Source organism: Podarcis liolepis, assembly GCF_965112155.1.
Source record: "Podarcis liolepis genome assembly, chromosome: 9".
In the NCBI taxonomy this organism is placed as follows: domain Eukaryota; kingdom Metazoa; phylum Chordata; class Lepidosauria; order Squamata; family Lacertidae; genus Podarcis; species Podarcis liolepis.
In genome coordinates, this window is record NC_139564.1 from 60,902,315 (window position 1) to 60,921,177 (window position 18,863).

At 40.6% G+C, this 18,863-nt stretch overlaps 1 protein-coding gene across 2 annotated transcripts in view; it reads right to left on the reverse strand.

Moving 5' to 3' along the window:
• Positions 1 to 18,863, reverse strand: part of UBE2K (ubiquitin conjugating enzyme E2 K) — a 32,537-nt gene that overhangs the window by 6,709 nt on the left and 6,965 nt on the right. For both annotated transcript variants that reach the window (XM_083460186.1, XM_083460187.1), the window contains exons 2-4: positions 5,335 to 5,428; positions 1,546 to 1,604; positions 531 to 613 (exon numbers count right to left, since the gene is read on the reverse strand). In XM_083460186.1, the coding sequence (XP_083316312.1) occupies positions 531 to 613; positions 1,546 to 1,604; positions 5,335 to 5,428 (236 nt within the window). The remainder of the gene's footprint in view (positions 1 to 530; positions 614 to 1,545; positions 1,605 to 5,334; positions 5,429 to 18,863) is intronic.

Genomic DNA, 18,863 nt, shown 5'->3' on the forward strand with positions numbered 1-18,863 from the left:
TCAGTGGTGTAATGAAGGGGAGCAGTCACACATTTGCACCCCTTTCATGCTTCCCTCATTCACTTCCTTCTTTTTGCTAACCATAGTTTGCTAACCATCAAACAATGACAGACCAGAAACCATGGTTTGGATGTAAGCCATGGTGTGTCAATTCAGATGTCACAGCAAACTATGGTTAACAAAAACCAAGAGGTGCAGTTAAAAGGATGTAGGGGGCCATTCTAAACTGTCAAACCATAGTATAGCATTACTAAGTTTACAGTAAAGCAATATAAATTAGGAAACAGTTAATGCACATTATATTTCTAATTCCTATGAAAAATATAAGTAGAGAATGAAAATGATATTTCCATCCATTGTGTTCCATCCATCCAACTGCCCTGTTATCTTCAGACGAACAGTGGTATAGTCATTAAATCAATAATCCACTGTCAATAACTTCACTCAACAAACAATAATTTACTACATTTGTAAATAGACGATTGTCTAATTATCCGGAGGATCTTCAAGAACTTAATGCACAACATTACCATTGATCTTTTAGGATATCCAAGCAAATAGCCCCAGTGACTGAGCTAATATTAGGATGCCATATTTTTGTGATAAACCGCACCTAGAACATAAAACAAAAAATTCTATTAAATTAGCTGCTAAGTATTCAAGACAACCTCTACATATTTTAATGGGCAAACCTCCAACTGTTTTCACAAATGGCAATATATGAAGATAAATGTAAACCTGAGTTCCACCACAGCAGAATGCAGGTGGGGGCTCACATGACTGGATGATTTGCCACTTGAAAAAATATTCCTCCATAATATTGATAATCAAGATTTCTGAGATAAAAACCACCTAAATATGATAGTTTTGTACTTATTGAAATGCAGTGTTTCTTCTGGCACGGAGAGCATTTTCTTGGGTGAGCCCCCACAGCAATCTGATGTGATACCTCTTAGCAGACTAGTTTATAAAATGACCTTATAAAAAAGCAGACAGATGACAGAGAAATCCATCCCTTTGTTACCTGCCTGCGTGGAATTCCTGATTATCTATGGCTACCAAGTGAGTTGATAAGCACAAGGAATGAAGATGCATCCTTAAAGCAATTTTCAGAAGGGTAACTGTGTTAGTCTGTTGTAGCAAAACCAAAAGAGTCTTGTGACACCCTGAAGCTTAAAAAGTATGTATATTTCTATTATACTAAAACATATATATTAATAAATATATATAAAATTCAACCTAGATCTAACCGTTACTGCCTTCACATTGGTTTTCAAGCAGAGAGCAATAGGGTGGGGGTGAACAAAGCTGTTCACATCAAGGTTATGTTGAAGGCAGTTTTGTTTTAAAAAGTTCCATCAGTGCTTTGCCAGCTGTGTAATATTTTGTGACCAGGGACTATTGACATAAAATGATGAGGGGTGAATGACTGTTGTTTCTGTGTCGATCCAGAAAGATCTGGGGGGTAACAGCACTGCATAACAAAACACCTACTACACAGAAACATTCTAGAGAATTATTCACAAGAATTTATGCTCACTGTACCTTTGGGGGATTAAATGGATACGTTTCTGGAATTTTTATTTCTAGTTGATATCTTCCTCCTGCAAAAGCCAACACACAAGTATTATACACTTTGCCAGTAGTATTTTACCAAAATACTGAATAAGGGAATCAAATGGCATTTTAACTTTTTGTCTTAGAAAAGTAAGTTAACAGCTCATTTACTTTCAGGCAGAAGCAATCCTAATAAAAAGACTTGTAGCTTTTACATTCCTATGTGCAACAGGTCTTTTTCAACAGTGATTGTACCAAAACTCTTCCACAGTTATTCCAACTCACCTTGCATTTCCCTGTCCTTGCTGTCTCACTATTTTTTATTTGATTTGCTTTATTAACCATGCTGCTTTTCATTCAAATGAACCCCAAAGCAGCTTACAAACAATCAATAACAATGACATGATAGAACTTCACACTACAAACAATAAATAACAATAACATGCTTTTTAAACTCCTGGGGTGGGGAATTTTCCTCTTTATTCTTTGTGAAGAACAATCAGATACAGCTTTAGAGAAGGTAATGAATCCTGTCAGTTCCCCTATTTTCTTGTTGATCGAGCCACCGACACATGGCATGCGTCACTCATTTCAATGAAGTGGCAGCCCTTGTGAGACCATACGCCTAAACAGCAACATAGCAAAACACAAACAAGCCATGATTCCCATACACATTTTCTTATTCAAAATAACTGGCCTTTTGGAAAGAGAAGATACTAGAGATGGGCATGGTCTCTCAAATCTGCTTTGGATTAACCTGGAAAGAATTTAAGTTCTTCTGGGAAAGAAAGGTAGGGGGCGGATATTTTTTTCCTAAGAATCTGAGATTAAAAAAACAAACCCTCTACCTATACCTGACTGCACTCCCTGTCCCCAGAAGCCCTCACTGCCAGCTACTCTCCCAACACAACATCTCCCCTTCTCTGGCACGCAGAGTTGGTTGTAGCAGCAGCAGCAATGCACAGGGAGAAAAGTGAAAGGGGGATGCAAACTGTAATCACCCTTAGGAAAGCTGCAATTCCTATGGGCTCCAGGCATATGTGCCAGTTTTCCACATTCCAGAAAGAGAAAAGGATGAGGGAGGGAGGGAGGGAGGCAAAGAGGAAGGGAAGAGACTATCCTCTCTAGCCTACTAGCATATAGTTGCTTACAGCAGTCAGAGATGGTGGCAATGCCTCTGGGATGCCCAGACAGAGAGAGAGAGAAGCCAAGAATTCTTCTCCGACTCAGATTATGAAAGTGCCAGCAAAGAATTCAGGGACATTAAAAAGCTCACCTTGGGGGAATTTTGCCAGCCGTTCCAGTTGTTATGAATATTGACTAAAGTGTCTAGTGTGGCCATTTTGTAACATGGAATGGAAAAAAAACAAACACCACCAATATTGACTAAGGCAAAGGCAAATTGTTAAGGCAAAAGGCAAACTTTTAAGTTGAAGGAAACTCCTTCCCTTAAGATGAGTCCTGGGATGCCTTCTGCTCAGTGATTTCACTAGCAACTCTATGGAGGGAAGTAGGAACACTGATAAAATTATTTGATGACACCCAATTCTTACCTGCATAAGTTATGCAAAATGAACAGAAAGTTAAGATGCGTAAGGTCATGCATTTGGGAGCTGTTAACAAACATTTTTGCTATTGAATGAGAACTCATCAGACATTAAGATTGAGAAATCTTTGTCAGTGGCAAGAGGACCATGCAGCAAAGTAATGTAACTGCAAAAGCAGCAAACACGCATTTGCTTAAAAGGTAGTAAGCACAGTAGTTCAAGTGGAAGAAATGATGTACCCATATTGTACATTGCACTGACAAGAACACTGTGCCCAATTTTGGATTCCTATGTTTAAGTAGGGCAGATTCAAACTGAAAAGGCAGAACAAACTCTAGACTGAAGGAGCTGCATCTGTGGTGTAGATTGAGACTAGAGGACTGAATGGTGTCCTAAAACTATACTAGAAGGCAAGAATGAAGAGAGATAAAAACTTATTAATACATGCAGTTTGGAAATCAAAGATTTTGAGTTAGCAGTGTAAGATTCCCAGGGGCCTCTCTAAAATAAACTTGGGAGTGGAGAATCTCAGTTTCAGCACACAGTATACAAAAGGTCTCTCACTCTGTGACTTATTGGAATAAGCACTTTTCCACATAACTCGAGGATCCTGGGATTTGTAATGTAAGCACTCTTCTTCTGGGAGAGATGGCAGCCACATTTGGATTCCATGATAAACTATGGTTTATTGTGACATGCATGAACCACAGTGAACCCGAGCTTGCATGTTCTCCCTCCCATATGGCCAGAAGGATGATGTCGGAAGATTCTGCTCTTTATTTAGTAAGCCACACCACACATTCCCATTCTGGCCAAACCAAGGCTTAACATTAACTAAGCTCTATTTCAAAAACAAGCCAACTTCAAAGCATGGGTGATGAAATTGGCTTTTTAAAACAATTGTATTACAAGAAATAATGAGTGGCATCTCCCCCCCCCCCCATGATGGCAGGCATACATCTGCAGAACGGAGAAGCAAGCATTTTTGGGCACTTTCTCATATCCTTGCATCCCTCCAAACTGCTCTGGAGGGTCCACAATACCCTGATGCAGATTTGGGGAGGGGTGGGATTTCTTCCCTCCTTGATTCACGGGCAGATGCCTGTCATCAGCATCATGTGTCTAAGGTGGTACACATAATGCGTACCGCCTTAGACATATGCACGTGTACCTTGCTTCTTTATATATCCATCCTATGCACAAATGTTCTTTAGCGATTCACTGCTTACTGAAAGCTCATCTCAGTGAAGGAGGAAACTTGTGCATTTATTTTTAACAAGTGGAAGCACCCCTGAAAGGTAACAGTCTATACCAGGGGTAGTTAACCTTATTATACCTACCGCCCACTAATGCATCTTTCTTGATGGTAAAATTTCCTTACCACCCACCAGTGCTCGATGGAAGGAGGATTCAGCTTGTGCCCTACCGCCCATCTAGAATCCTGAAACGCCCGCTAGTGGGTGGTTATGAACCAGGTTGGCAATCCCTGGTATACACTAACTCACAATACTAAATATTAGGTGGTCTCCATATTTTTCAAAAGCCACAGATTGTAATTATTTCATTCTTAACCCATCACATGGCGCTTTATGTAGCTAACATAAGCAAGAGAGACAAGGTCCCGAGAGTACACTTCAACTTTTTACATTGTCAATAGATACCCACTAATTGCTTGGAATTAATTTACTACTCTCTGTCAAGAGGGACAAGAGAAGGGGGTGGGAGGAAGTGAGCTGAAAGACCTGTCAAAAAGCTGACTTTTAACTTAAGGCCTGAAAACCTGGTCCTTAAAAATGCTTGCACACTCTACTTCCTCTTACTGGGCATTATTCAGTGTCAAATGTTTATGAAAGCAGGTCACTGTATCATTAATATGGAACTCTTAGCCCCCACCCCAATTTCGCATACTACTTCCAAGATGTCTTTACAATAAATTATGTTCAGCTAAAAATATTCATGCATTTCTATCAGATCAAACACACAAGTCATTACCAACTCCTGTAAAAGTGCAGCCCAAAGTTTTCTAAAATACTATGTGCACAAACTAACTTGAACAGATATATGCTACAAACAAAGAAGCAATCTTTATTTATCTTATGTGACTGCACTAAAAAAAATGTAGTTCAATAACAGGCTTCAAGATGGGCCACAATACAATTTCTTATAAACTTTAGCTTCAAGTGATAAGATGTGTAAATGTACTATGGCTTATACAAAAAATATTACTTGCCTTCATATGGTGTGTCCGGAGGTCCTGCTATTTCTCCTCTTAGTTCTGTAAAATTTTCATCTACAAGATCTACTTTAATTTGATTTTTGCTTGTCTTAAAAATAAAAACAGAAAAATTACAATCAGATGCTAATATGTACTGTATTCTCTTTTTTCTTAAATTTATAGAGATAAAAAAATCGGATAGCAGTTTTGCTGTAATACGCCAATGCATAGAGTTACACTGGAAGCCACATAACCCCAGTATTTAACAATTCCAAGATCATTTTTATGTAGTGGTTCAAGTATGTTTGGGATTAGAGACATTAAGAGCATGGAGCAGGTCCAGCAACATTTTTTAATTAGACTAGGGCTCCAAATCTGCTCATAGTTAAACTGCTTAAATCTCACTCAAGTCAATGGGATTTAAGTAATCTAACAGGGCGCAGACATTTTGATATTTAAATTGCCAAGTGAGTACTTAGATTATATGTGTACTGCATATTTATTAAACCACAAAAATAGACATTAGAAACAATCCAATTAACAATGGGTGGCACATTTTTATTCTCCATGATCATTAGTTTTCAAACAATGTAAATACGTTCCAAAGCAAATTAAAAGCCTAATTCTAAGGCATAGTTCTAGAGTCTAGGCCAGCCTTTCTTAACCTTGGGTCCCCATATGTTGTTGAACTGCAACTCCCATCATCCCTGACCACTGGTCCTGCTAGCTAGGGATGATAGGAACTGTAGTCCAACAGTATATGGGGATCCAAGGTTGAGAAAAGCAGGTCTAGAATGATGACGTTTAATTACAGAGTCAACCAAGAAATATATATGTGGCAATGACAACTATTGAACTACCACTGGCTTTGAATACAGACACTTGGCAAAAGCAGACAGTTCATGTTCAGCCACATCCTCCCACACTCTTAAGAACATCCATCTCTCTACTATTTTATATATCACTACCAGCAAAGGTGGACGGGAAGGTAGGAAACAGAAAGGAAGCAGGAAAGAAAGAACCTATGGCAAACAGAATGCTAATAATCCGATGAGATTGAAATAAGATTAGTGTTTGAAACATCCATGTGTCTTAAATAAGTACAGCAACCATGGGTATAAGCAAGTTACTTTTACAAAAGGATGCCAAGCGTTCTCAGGATTTAACAACTACATACTGCCACAATACCTTTGGGGATCAGTGTACTCTTCTGTAGACTTAAGGAGGTTTAGGAAGAAAATGGCAAAGTATGTGTTGCCGATCAATTTGATATGTCAAATATCACCAATTAAGCCATGTATTATTGAGCCACAGCCAAATATTATCAGATGTTCCAAGTCTATTGTGTAGGAAATGGCAGCTTATCCTCTCTCTCTATAAATATATATATATATATATGTTTCTATCAGTGTGAATAGTGCTTTACAGATACAAAAGTCCCTAACCAGATGACTTAGCATACTATCTATAATTTGACACAGGGAGACCACAGAGGAAGTAGAGGCAGGTGGTGCAACCAAGCAATTTTGACCCCAGCCTTAACAGTATTACTTTTGTACGAATTCCGCTCTGAAGAACACAAAATCTCTCCCCACGTTACTCTATGCCTTATTAATTGCTTCTACATTCCCGATACATTACAGAAAAACAAACAAACCCAAAACAGTTTGCCGACCCTGATAAAAAGAAAAGAAATATTCTGAGCAAATGCAGTTTCACATTCTAATAGGAATCAGAGAGTTTGATTCTGCTGCTCTGATGCTAGACACGCTACGAACAAATACCATTTTGCTGTAGAACAGTTTAATATATGTGATAAGATGTATGAGAATCTGTAAACATGGACATGCTAAACCACCCCAGATTAAAAAATCTTCCTAAACTGGGATAGAAAAGCTAGGAGCCAAATGGTTTCTGGGACCTGGGACGGGTGTGTGTGCCGGCAACACTTTTTATTTATTATTTTGATAAGCATGAACTAATATGCAATTCACATAAGTGACCACTGTATCACATTTTTAGCAAAAATTGTTAAGACATGCTTAATTTGGCATTTACAATAAAAATATTGGTACCGTACTTCAGTTTTCAAAACACTCTACTCTTTATTGTTAAACTCCTTATCTATCCTTAACATATACTTCCAGGCTTCAAAGCACATACAGTGGTGCCTCGCAAGACGAAAAGAATCCGTTCTGTGATTCTCTTTGTCTAGCGGTTTTTTCGTCTTGCGAAGCAAGCCCATTGACAGATTAGCGGATTAGCGCTATTAGCGGCTTTTAGCGGCTTATCTGCTGATCGGATCAGCTGATAAGCGGCTTAGCGGCTTAGAAAAAGGGGGGGAGGGAAAAAAACCCACAGGAACTTGCAAGGCATTGTCGTCTTGCGAAGCAAGCCCATAGGAAATTCGTTTTGCGAAGCACCTCCAAAACGGAAAACCCTTTCGTCTAGCGGGTTTTCCGTCTTGCGAGGCATTCGTCTTGCGGGGCACCACTGTAATTTCAGTAATCCTTGAGTGTCACGCAAAAAATGGCGCCCAGACTTTTTGAGGTGCTCGCAAATGGAGAATCTTTAGGTGCAAAATGCGCCTGGCTAATTTCAAACCCTGGTCTGGATGGTCACCTGCTCCCCACCACCGGCTATGACAGCCTGGATTTTGACCTCCAGACTAGACTAGCTGCACCACCAGGCAGAGGTAAACAGGGGAAGAATGTGTATCATTTCAGTTATAGACACTAAGGCTTAAGTGACTGTAGAGTGTGTGGGCAGCATGGCTTTGACAACATGCACCGAATGCACCAATATGGGCATCTAAACTGGCCTAAGAGATGTGTCATTACACAGACTGGCCCAGGAAAAGGTCCAGGGCACATAATGAAAACTAAGCTGATCATATACTGTTACGTGCATGGATGGGACACTTCTTGTAAGAACTCAAGTGTTCTGCAGCATGAGCAGAACAGGCCCACTTTCCACAGAGATGATTGCTCAAGTCATTTCATTATGGAGTCACTTGTTAGTAAGAGCAGGAGCGAGGACAGCTTGCATCTATAGCCCCAGAGAACTCACAAGGCGTCTCTCGCCAACACCTGCAGACATCTCCAAATAGGAACAGAGTTCCAAAAAGGAACACAGCAAGTCATCAGTTGAAGAGGTTGCTTTGCCTTATGGGACTGGGCTAAGATTTAAATGGTCATTCAGCCATTAAGTTTGTTAAGCAACCTTGGGCTGGCCACACGCACTCAGCTTAAAGATAACTCACAGGGCTGTTGAAAATAAAATGGGAGTGCCTTGAAGGAAGGCATAATAAATAAAATCCACTGCTTCTTTAGGATGCCTAATGACAGCTATTTTTTTTTTTAGTAATTAGCATTAAGTATCAAACATGCTGATGATTAATATCTTTGCTCGCATAATATTAAGGCTTCAATCAATTCTTTTAGCCAACCAACAGTCTTTTTAAAGTAGTTAAATGCCCAATTCTAGACAGTACATCTGGCGAGGCAGTTTTGAAAAGATAGATATCCTTACCAGTAACAGTTGGGAGGTAAGAGTAGGAGACAGGAAATCCTGGTCAGGATTACGCAAGCACACGGTTGCCAAACAAAAACTCCCATCATCCCTGACCACTGGCCAAGCTGGATGGGGCTGATGGGAGTTGTGGGTTCAGCAACATCTGGAGGGCCATACATTCAACACATCTGGACTAGCAATTTCCAACATGAATTGCTGACACCAGTGGTGGGTGCTAGCTGATGACCACCTTCTTGCTTATAAGGTGCTTAGTGTCTTTACTTCTACCTCCCAGTGCAGATTATCTGGATCTCCCTTCCCCCCCTTGATCACCTTACAGTGATAGCAGCTGAACCAATGGCTTATGGCAAGAAAGCCAACATCTCTCTTTCTCACTTTACTATCAAATCTTACTTGGGAGCAACACTTCTTGACCCCAGTGAGTTATCTTGAATGGCACATTTTAAGTTGCCACGGTGGTTTTGGTGCATGCTATGGCGCTGTGATCTTGGGCTTGCAGATCAGAAGGTCGGCGGTTCGAATCCCTGTGACGGAGTGAGCTTCTGTTGCTCTGTCCCAGCTCCTGCCAACCTAGCAGTTCGAAAGCACACCAGTGCAAGTAGATAAATAGGTACTGCTGTGGTGGGAAGGTAAACAGCATTTTCGTGCGCTCTGGCTTCCATCACGGTGTTCTGTTGAGCCAGAAGCAGTTTAGTCATGCTGGCCACATGACCCGGAAAGCTGTCTGTGGACAAACACCGCTCCCTTGGCCTGAAATTGAGATGAACGCCACAACCCCATAGTCACCTTTGACTGGACTTAACAGTCCAGGTGTTCTTTACCCTTCCCCCCCCCACTTCCTATACTGCCAAGACAACATGAGACACTCCAAACCATGCAGGAAAAGCCTGTGCCATCATTCATCTATATGACCCCATCAATCCAGGGTTCAACGCTGGCAGGAACTGCAGAATGGACTCTTTTCATATTGTCTTGGACTTCTCAAATTCTCTGATGGCGCAGGAAGGAGCAGGGTCTTATGCTGCCATGGTAATACAAGAACTTGCCCCAGTGATGTATGTTTTGTGAGAAAAAATTAACTGGGTAATTAGGGTAATCTGCAGTGAAACTTTTTTTGATGCCCTAAAGTGAGATCTAATTTAACATGTTTATTTTACTTTAGCAAAGCTAAAAACATTGAAACTACCAAGCTTGCCTAATACTGTATTTTCAATTGGCATCCGTTCTTTGTTACTAATGAACTTAAGACCTGGGGGAAAACTTAACACTGCACATCATTGACTAGGACTGAGTAAAGCATATAATTAGGCTGCAAATTAGCAAATATCCACTGCTAGGATGAAGTTGTCTCCATTCCAAAAATCAGCTCTGAATTTATATCAAATTTAAAGCAAAATCAACTATGATAAAGCCTCCCTATAAACAGAGACACACGAAAATGGCTTGGAAATAGTAAATTCAGTTTGCAATTCCTTTACAAAAGTGTATGAAGCCAAGACATATAGGTATGTCTTTCCTTGACATAACTAGACTTGATGAACCAGCTTTATTTATTGGGGACTCAAAAATTTAACTTGCCACGCTTCTGACATTTAATGGGGACCACCCAGTCATTACAGAATTCACACACCTGGTGCCTGGAGACATTCTGCTGCTTTTGCTAACCTTGCCCTCTAACATCACTCCTGCCCACTCACCTTAGCAAAGTTTCTGCTTAGCTAAGGAAACTGGTTTTTCAAAACATGTTAATCAAGTCTTACTTCTTTAAAGCAACTATACTAGTTCATGCATACCTTGTAAAACAATGACGGTGCAAACTATTTGCAGGACAAAAAGTTAATGGTTGAAGACTCTCTCCCTTCTAGTAGACTGTATTACAATTATACAAGTCTCTAAACTACAAAGATTTTTTTTATTCCAAAAGGTAACAGGTAAGCATTTCTTAAATATATATTTCACCTCTGGAAAATACTGTCCTTGGAGAACTGGAGGAATGTACTATTCCTCTGAAAGACCCATCAAGGTTATAGCAGTGTATGCAACTCACAAGGAGATACTTTGAAGTCTAGAGATGAAATTCTCAAAGGGCTCCTATGCTTAAACAGGACAGAGTTTTAAATATGCATATCCTTCAATGAAGTCTTATTACCTGATCATACTTACTAGAAAATGGTACTCAAACTGTAGCAGCTACAATAAATAATACAACAGTTCTCTCTTAGCTTGGGACACCATTAATATTAGTTTGTTGTATATATAGATATAACGCAAAGTTTTGTTCACATTTCTAACATGCATTACAGTCATGACTGGAAACGGGATTTTAGCTGTGCTCATATTTAGACTCTATGTACTATATGCAGAGCATCTAAATAGAATTATTTCTGGTTGCACTCAGAAAATTAGCAAAAAATCCAATGAAATGCTTTTGGACACACACACCCATCCCCCAAAATGCTTATACAGTGGTACCTCGGTTTACAAACTTAATCCATCCGGAAGTCTGTTCTTAAACCGAAACCATTCTTAAACCGAGTCGTGCTTTCCCTAATGAGGCCTCTTGCCGCTGGTGCCCTTCGGCCATTCGGATTCCGTTCTTAGACCGAGGTAAAGTTCGCAAACCGGGACACTATTTCCAGTTTTGCAGAGTTTGTAAACTGAATCATTCTTAAACAGGACTGCAAGATGCATTTTTAACAATCCTTTTCCCTCCCAACAATTTCACCTACAACACGTAGGCATTTAACCTACAACACGTAAGGAAATTACAGATCTAGGATTCCTTATCATGGGCAGAAACTACCCCCACCTCCACCACTGTTGGCAGGAGCCACAAAACCTCCCTCTAATAATGCAACTTCAAAAATGAGGAAAAGTGGAAGAAAAATATATGTCACTGAAAATGTGCTATAGTCAAGCTATTTTTAGACCTATGTATAAATGGATACTTCAGTGTGAAGCAAATTCACAATATCAATGATTAATAATAGACTTTGCAGCTTCACGATGAAGATACATTTCATCTTTATCAGCATGAATTAAGCTACTAGTAACATTATGATATTAGCATCAAAGGGAAAGACATTCATTTAATAGTTAACTTTAGGGTTGACTGAAAATGTCCAGTACTGTTTGCAAGTGTTCTTCACTGCAGAAAGCACTACAAATGAACATTTACAACAGAGCAAAAATTTTACGTTTTCTATTATGCACTTGCTGGAGAAAAAGTTAGTGACTCTCATTACCTCACAAAGACAGGTTACAAACTTGCTCTAAAAGGTTACGGTCTCCAAAGACTTAAGGTGCTATCTTTCAGAGAAGTAAATATATTTTTTGTAGACAAGACTATGGCAGACGCTCCTGACATCGTCAACTAATTATTAAATCACAAAATTTACTAGCTCAGATGTCCACACGGTGCCACAAATTTTCCTTCAAGTCTTTTGTATGCTAAATACTTCCAATTTTTAACCAATATACAGAATGTTGAAGTACTGTGTATCTACTAACCATAATTAAGCAGGTATCTGGAGCTACAGAATCACAGAATTGTGGTGTTGGACGGGACCACAAGGATCATCTATAGTTCAGCCCCCTGCAATCCAGGAATCCTTTGCTGTTCCAGCTAAGTAGCAATAGTTATTGCAATAGTTATGGACTGCAATTTTGAATCCACATATACACTGAAGGTGTTAGAACATAATTGTTCAGAGAAGCAGCATTCCAAAATAGAATAGACTTAGAATAGCGCGAGACATCCAATAATGTCTGCCCACATGCACAATGGGATTTCCAGTTTCTCTCCCCCCACTCCGCAATCTGTCCTCCCAAATTCTGTTTTAGGGTCCCCCAATTGTCCTGAGCAGATTTGGGGGGCACAGAGAAGGATTTCAGGGGAGGAGAAGCAGATGCCTGCTCAGACTACACCAAATCTCACCCATTATGTTGCATGTTTGGGGGGGAGGGGAAGAGATGCTTAAGCTAAGAAACTCTTCTCCCGCAAGCTGTATATAACATCCTAAGCTGTCCACTATATCCTTGAAACAAGCAAGGAGATTGCATTAAGTCCAGCAGCACACTGAGACTGTGGCCTTGGTTTGCAATAGGCTCCTTTCCTTCACCAGTTAAGCAATTATAAAGAACATTATTTAAGTCAACACTCACCTCCAGTGACTATTTTAAAAAGTCATTTTCTATGTTATTTATTTATGCTACCTTGTCTTCTCCCTCCAATGAGATATTTATATATAGCCAGCCTATACCCTCCAGGCTTTTTACACATTAGCACAAGAACTGTATTGCTCTCAACATTACTATAAAATACTGCTGGCACGCAAGTCTCGTTGGCCAGGCCAATTGGCTTTCCAACTGAAAAGTCTAGGTGACAATGGGCTTTAGCAGATTCATAAAGTACATAAAAGGAGAAGAAAACAGAATTGCATTCCTTTTGGCCATCCATTGTTTAAGGAAAAGGTGAAACCCAAAATGCACTGTTTTTCACATCCTAAGGCATTTCCCAATCTTCCATAAATTTGTGAATAACCTAACTGGCTCACTATCCCTAATTACCTAACAGAAAGTATAATAATTGTGAAGTAAGCAAATATAAAGCTTGCAGGTAGTAAAGAAACACAACTATTAAAGCATTTATTCCTGTAAAAAAGCAAAGTACTTAAAATCTAAGCCCTTTTGTTCTTTTTCTTTCCACAGCTTGAGGCCAGCTTCTTCCCTGCCTTCACAACCTTTTGACAGATATACTGGCCAGCAAACTGAACACCAAGTCTGTCATTTGTTTTGCCCTCCACCCAGGTGTCTGCCTTTAAATAAAATTTTAAAATTATGGGCAATGTGAACATTCATTACTTGCAACTTTGCCATGCTACTGGTACAAAAAGGGGCACAAATAATGTGCTTTACAAGCAAACAAAAACTGTTCTGGAAAGTTTGAGAGGGGCCTGGCCCTGTGACACTGAAGGGGTCAACTAATCAGGACTCTTCAGGGCCAGTTTCAGCTGCAAACAGGAATAACTGATTTACCCTAAAGTTGCAAAAAACCAGCAACAACCCAAACTGAAATTTTGTTTGTTTGTATGCAGTCACAATGTCTTGAAATCCCTTTCTCCTTATCATCTCAGTTCACTTTCTAACTGCAAAGCTAACCCTAATATAGAGTGCCCGTATTTAAAAGTGTAATGCAAAACATCCTGATTTTACAAGGAGATCCATACCTTCTTGACCTGCAACACAGAAAACATTCATATGCATTATCCTTCAAAGTGTAAGCAGCTATTTCCGGGCTGCCCAGTACCACCACCGCCCCATGACTGAATAAAGTTATCTAGTTCTGAAAGACCTTCTGAAAACATATGTTTATTACTAGTATTTTTGTTATTGTTATTATTTTAATTTATGAGTTGCTTCTCATGAGGCATTCTGAAGCAATTTATAATGTTTTAAGATTAATGTAGCATGCAGCTTATGGGGCAGACTGACAAAAACATGGTACTGCTTTATATAAAAGAAAGCAGGAGAGAAAAATGAAGTAAATAATTATTGTTCTATTTATTTAAAATGCTTATACACCGTTGATTACTTAAAAATATTAAAGTGATCTTCAAAAAATAAAAATAACCATACAATGAATAAAAGCATAAAAGTAAAGGTACCCCTGCCCGTACAGGCCAGTCTCGACAGACTGTAGGGTTGTGCGCTCATCTCACTCTAGAGGCCGGGAGCCAGCGCTGTCCGCAGACACTTCCGGGTCACGTGGCCAGTGTGACGAAGCTGCTCCGGCGAACTGGCACCAGAGCAGCACACGGAAACGCCGTTTACTTTCCCGCTAGAAAGCGGTACCTATTTATCTACTTGCACTTAATTGTGCTTTCGAACTGCTAGGTGGGCAGGAGCTGGGACCGAACGACGGGAGCTCACCCCGCCGCGGGGATTCGAACCGTCGACCATGCGATCGGCAAGTCCTAGGCGCTAAGGTTTTACCCACAGCGCCACCCGCGTCCCATGAATAAAAGGATAGACCAACACAATAATAGTACCTAACATCCAGTGACCAAACAAGTATACTAGTATCCATGATCAGGAACAACTGGATGAACATGATCTTAACTTATGCCCAAAAAATAAAGCAGATTGTATAGGCTCCCATTGACCACAACATGATTTCAAAAAGTATAGTACTATCAGAAGAGTCTCCTTTAATGATTTCAGTCACTAGCGGGGGGGGGGGGGGAGAGAATTCTTTTTTAAAAAACTGAGCATGAGTCAGACCTCTCAGGTCCTTCATCAGGGGCTTTCAAATACTGTCTCCACTTCCCTTCTACAGACAACTCCACAACACAACTGCTATGAGGTTGAGAAATGGTCACCCAATGCGACTCTATGAAACCAGCTCTTTAGGTAGCACCTCTGAGGTACAGTGCCTCCTATACTGAATCCATGGAGTTCAACCAGGAGGATACTTTGCGTGACAGTCTTAAAATGCAAAGAGTGATCCAGCAGAAGTAATAGGGTCATGTTCCCCCCGTGCTTCTCTTGAAAAAGGTGATCCTTCAAGGCAATCAAGTCCGCCTTGGTCCCAAAACATGGTCTCAAACCAGATTAGAATGCGTCTAAATCAGGTGTGGGGAGCTTGTGGTCCTGCAAAGGTTACGGCACTGCAGCTTCTATCATCCTTGGTCACAACGCCAAGCCATGGGTTCATGTTACATTTGAACAGGACCAGAGAATGCTACAAGAAATAACCACACCCTTTCACTTTGGCCATAGGTTAAACAACAGCAAAGTGATTAAGAAGCAGGAGCTTAAGCACCATCACTATGGACCATAGCAAAGCTTTCTAGATGCACCACAAATTCCTGCTATCCCTCGTCTCACCAATAATAGATGCTTCCTAGCCATATTACAAACAGAAACTGTACCGACCAGCCTAATAAAGTTGCTGAAAGTAAAATTACTAGTTTAATTCCTAGAGCATTTTAACATTTTTGAATCCACAGCTCCCTTGACCAACTGCATTCTTTCTGTGGCACCCCTCTGGGGCTCAGGAGTCCAGTTATGTCACCCCTTGCCTGCAGAGCTGTCAACCCCTCACCCCTTTTCGAACACCATCCCTTGTGGAGTGTTCCCTCAGCCTCCTCTCCTCTCCCCCCTCCTTGGGAGTCCTCTGGGCTGCCACCCCTGGTCTCTGATCTGCTCCCCCTGCCCCCAAAGAGAGGCTCCTCCTCACACAACCCCACAGGGACCTGGGAAGCACCCCCTGACCAGCCCCAGAGGCTCCACTCACCTGGGAAGCTTGTAGCCAGAGCTGCTGCAACAAATAGCTATGCAAGCCTTTGTGGGACAGAGACACAAGGGGGGGGGTCAGAGGGAGGGAGGGAAGGAAAGAGGGACAGAGGCCAGGGTTGCCAACGGCATCCCTGACCATCATTCAAGGCACCCCAGGGTGCCACGGCACACTGGTTGAAAAGTACCGTCCTAGAGGAATTTCCAAGAAGTATTAAGTAGGATCTTTATCCTGTTTTCAAAATACCTTAGTTCTTTTAAGCCCACAAAAATCTAGGTGTAGGAAGACTATGAACTGCCTCTAGAGTACTAGGAGCTGTTGCAATGAAACATATCAGTTGCATTTGGACATCAGCCTTCTTTGCATCATCCTAATTCATGCAATGTCTAAACACAGACACTAATTTGAGTATTGGAATCAGAAATAAGCAGGTGTGACCTTGTTTTGTATGTCACCCTTCAACTGAAGATCCCAGGGCAGTTCACAACAGACAAATACAAAATCAGAATATAAAATACATAATAAAGCGAAAACAAACCAATAACCCCTCCTCCCACAAACACATTAAAAAAGCCATAGAATGTTAATCAGCCAAACCTGGTTAAAGAGAAATGTTTTTGCCTGGCACCAAAGATATGTAATGAAAGTGTCAAGTGAGCCGCCCTGGGGAGAACATTCCACAAAAGAGGAGCCACTGTAGAAAAAGCATTGATTCAACTAGTACCTGATTCAACAAGTGCAACACATGCAACTAACAGTAGGTACACCAGTTAGGAAAGTCATATTCCAAATCTCCAAACTGTATTGTGTAACACACACACAAACCCCATAGAGATGCAATACATGGAGTCTCTTAAGAAAAAAGAGAGCGAGAACACCCAATAGGCCCAGGTTCACACCTGGATGTGCTGCATACATGTTGCTGGATTGTGGTTACAACTGAAGCTTTTGGGCAAGTACAGTAGTACAAGTGTTTAATTAAAACTAGTATAAACGTTTAACCAAATGACACACAGGATAGATTTTTAAAACAGCATGCTTCATAATACAGTGGTGCCTCGCAAGACGAAAAGAATCCGTTCTGTGATTCTCTTCGTCTAGCGGTTTTTTCGTCTTGCGAAGCAAGCCCATTGAAGGATTAGAGGATTAGCGCTATTAGCAGCTTTTAGTGGCTTATCTGCTGATCGGATCAGCTGATAAGCGGCTTAGCGGCTTAGAAAAAGGGGGGAAGGGGAAAAAACCAGCAGGAACTCGCAAGACATTGTCGTCTTGCGAAGCAAGCCCATAGGAAATTCGTTTTGCGAAGCACCTCCAAAACGGAAAACTCTTTCGTCTAGCGAGTTTTCCATCTTGCGAGGCATTCGTCTTGCGGGGCACCACTGTATTTGACATGGCAATATATCAACACCCCTGTTGCTCTGTACTATAAATTAACAGTTGTAACTATATGTTAAAGGTAAGTAAAGATGTTTCAGTTTTAGACCCCTAAGTTGTAGCAGTTTCCAGAACATTACCCTGTTTTCCTCTACTGTACATAGTTCCATCCTTATCTCAGACATCCTTTTATATCTGTATATTCTTCTTTAACTGTGTAGACAAGCATAGGCTTATATTGTCATTTTTTAATTTAAAAAAACTGAATCAGTGGCTCTGTACCATCTTCAATTTATTTTCTATAAATATGGGTGTTTCCTTCATATCTTATGATAAATAAAATAAGTAGCTCTACTAAGTATCCACCCTTGTTGTTGGACTATTGTGAGACCTTAGTGACACATAAACATGGGTTGCAATGAACAAAACATATGATTTTAGCTATTGTGATAAGAGTACTGTACTTTTAAAAAATGTGGCTTTCAAAGTGTGTTGCAGGGAACACTGGTTTTGCAAAAAGGTAATCAACTCATTTAAAAGATCAATGACATCAGGCAAACTTTTCTAAAAGCTCATCATTATTATATTTACCTGCAATCTGAAACTTGAGCATATTTTAGAATGGATGGGCAACCTGCTGCCCTTAGTCCAATTCCATCCAGTACTTAGCCCAATTGCATAAGAGTAACAACAACAGGAGGGGAAATGGGATAGCAGAAAGAGGGTGTTCAAAAGGGGTGGTGCAAAGAGGTAAGAGGGGTGGCCCTCCCACTTTTAATTCTTGTCCCATCTACTATTAGCATGCTGCCAAGAGACTAAAAGGGAATGCAGCCCTTGACATGAGGTTACCACCCCTGCTCTCAATTGATGTGGGGTAACAATGAGCCCTAGCTATATACTCCAGTCTAGAACATGCTCCAGAAACCTACAGTATGTATACATTCCATGGAAATGGCACAGGCAATCTGACATTCAACTAATTCCACTTTGTGCTAAAATTATTTAGGTGCTCTGGCGCACTGATTCAAGAAGTAGGTATGAAGTATTTCCAGTGTTCGAAACTCCCATTGTTCTAGGTGCATTTTGCAACAGAATTTCATTAGTGCAAGCAGTTTCTGAGCTCTGGGAGCAGTACTGTGCCTAAGATTTTAGATTAAAACTGCAAAGTGGAAGGAAAGGAGGATCTTTTTCTGCCTCCCCACTTCCAGCTACTCTCTGAAGACTGGAGATGAGACCCTCTTAAGAATATTAGGGGGCGGGGCAGGGGAAGGACTAGGCCATATGAAAAATGAACATAGTATTTTAGCTGCAGTTCATTCATTTTCAGGTTTGTATTCTT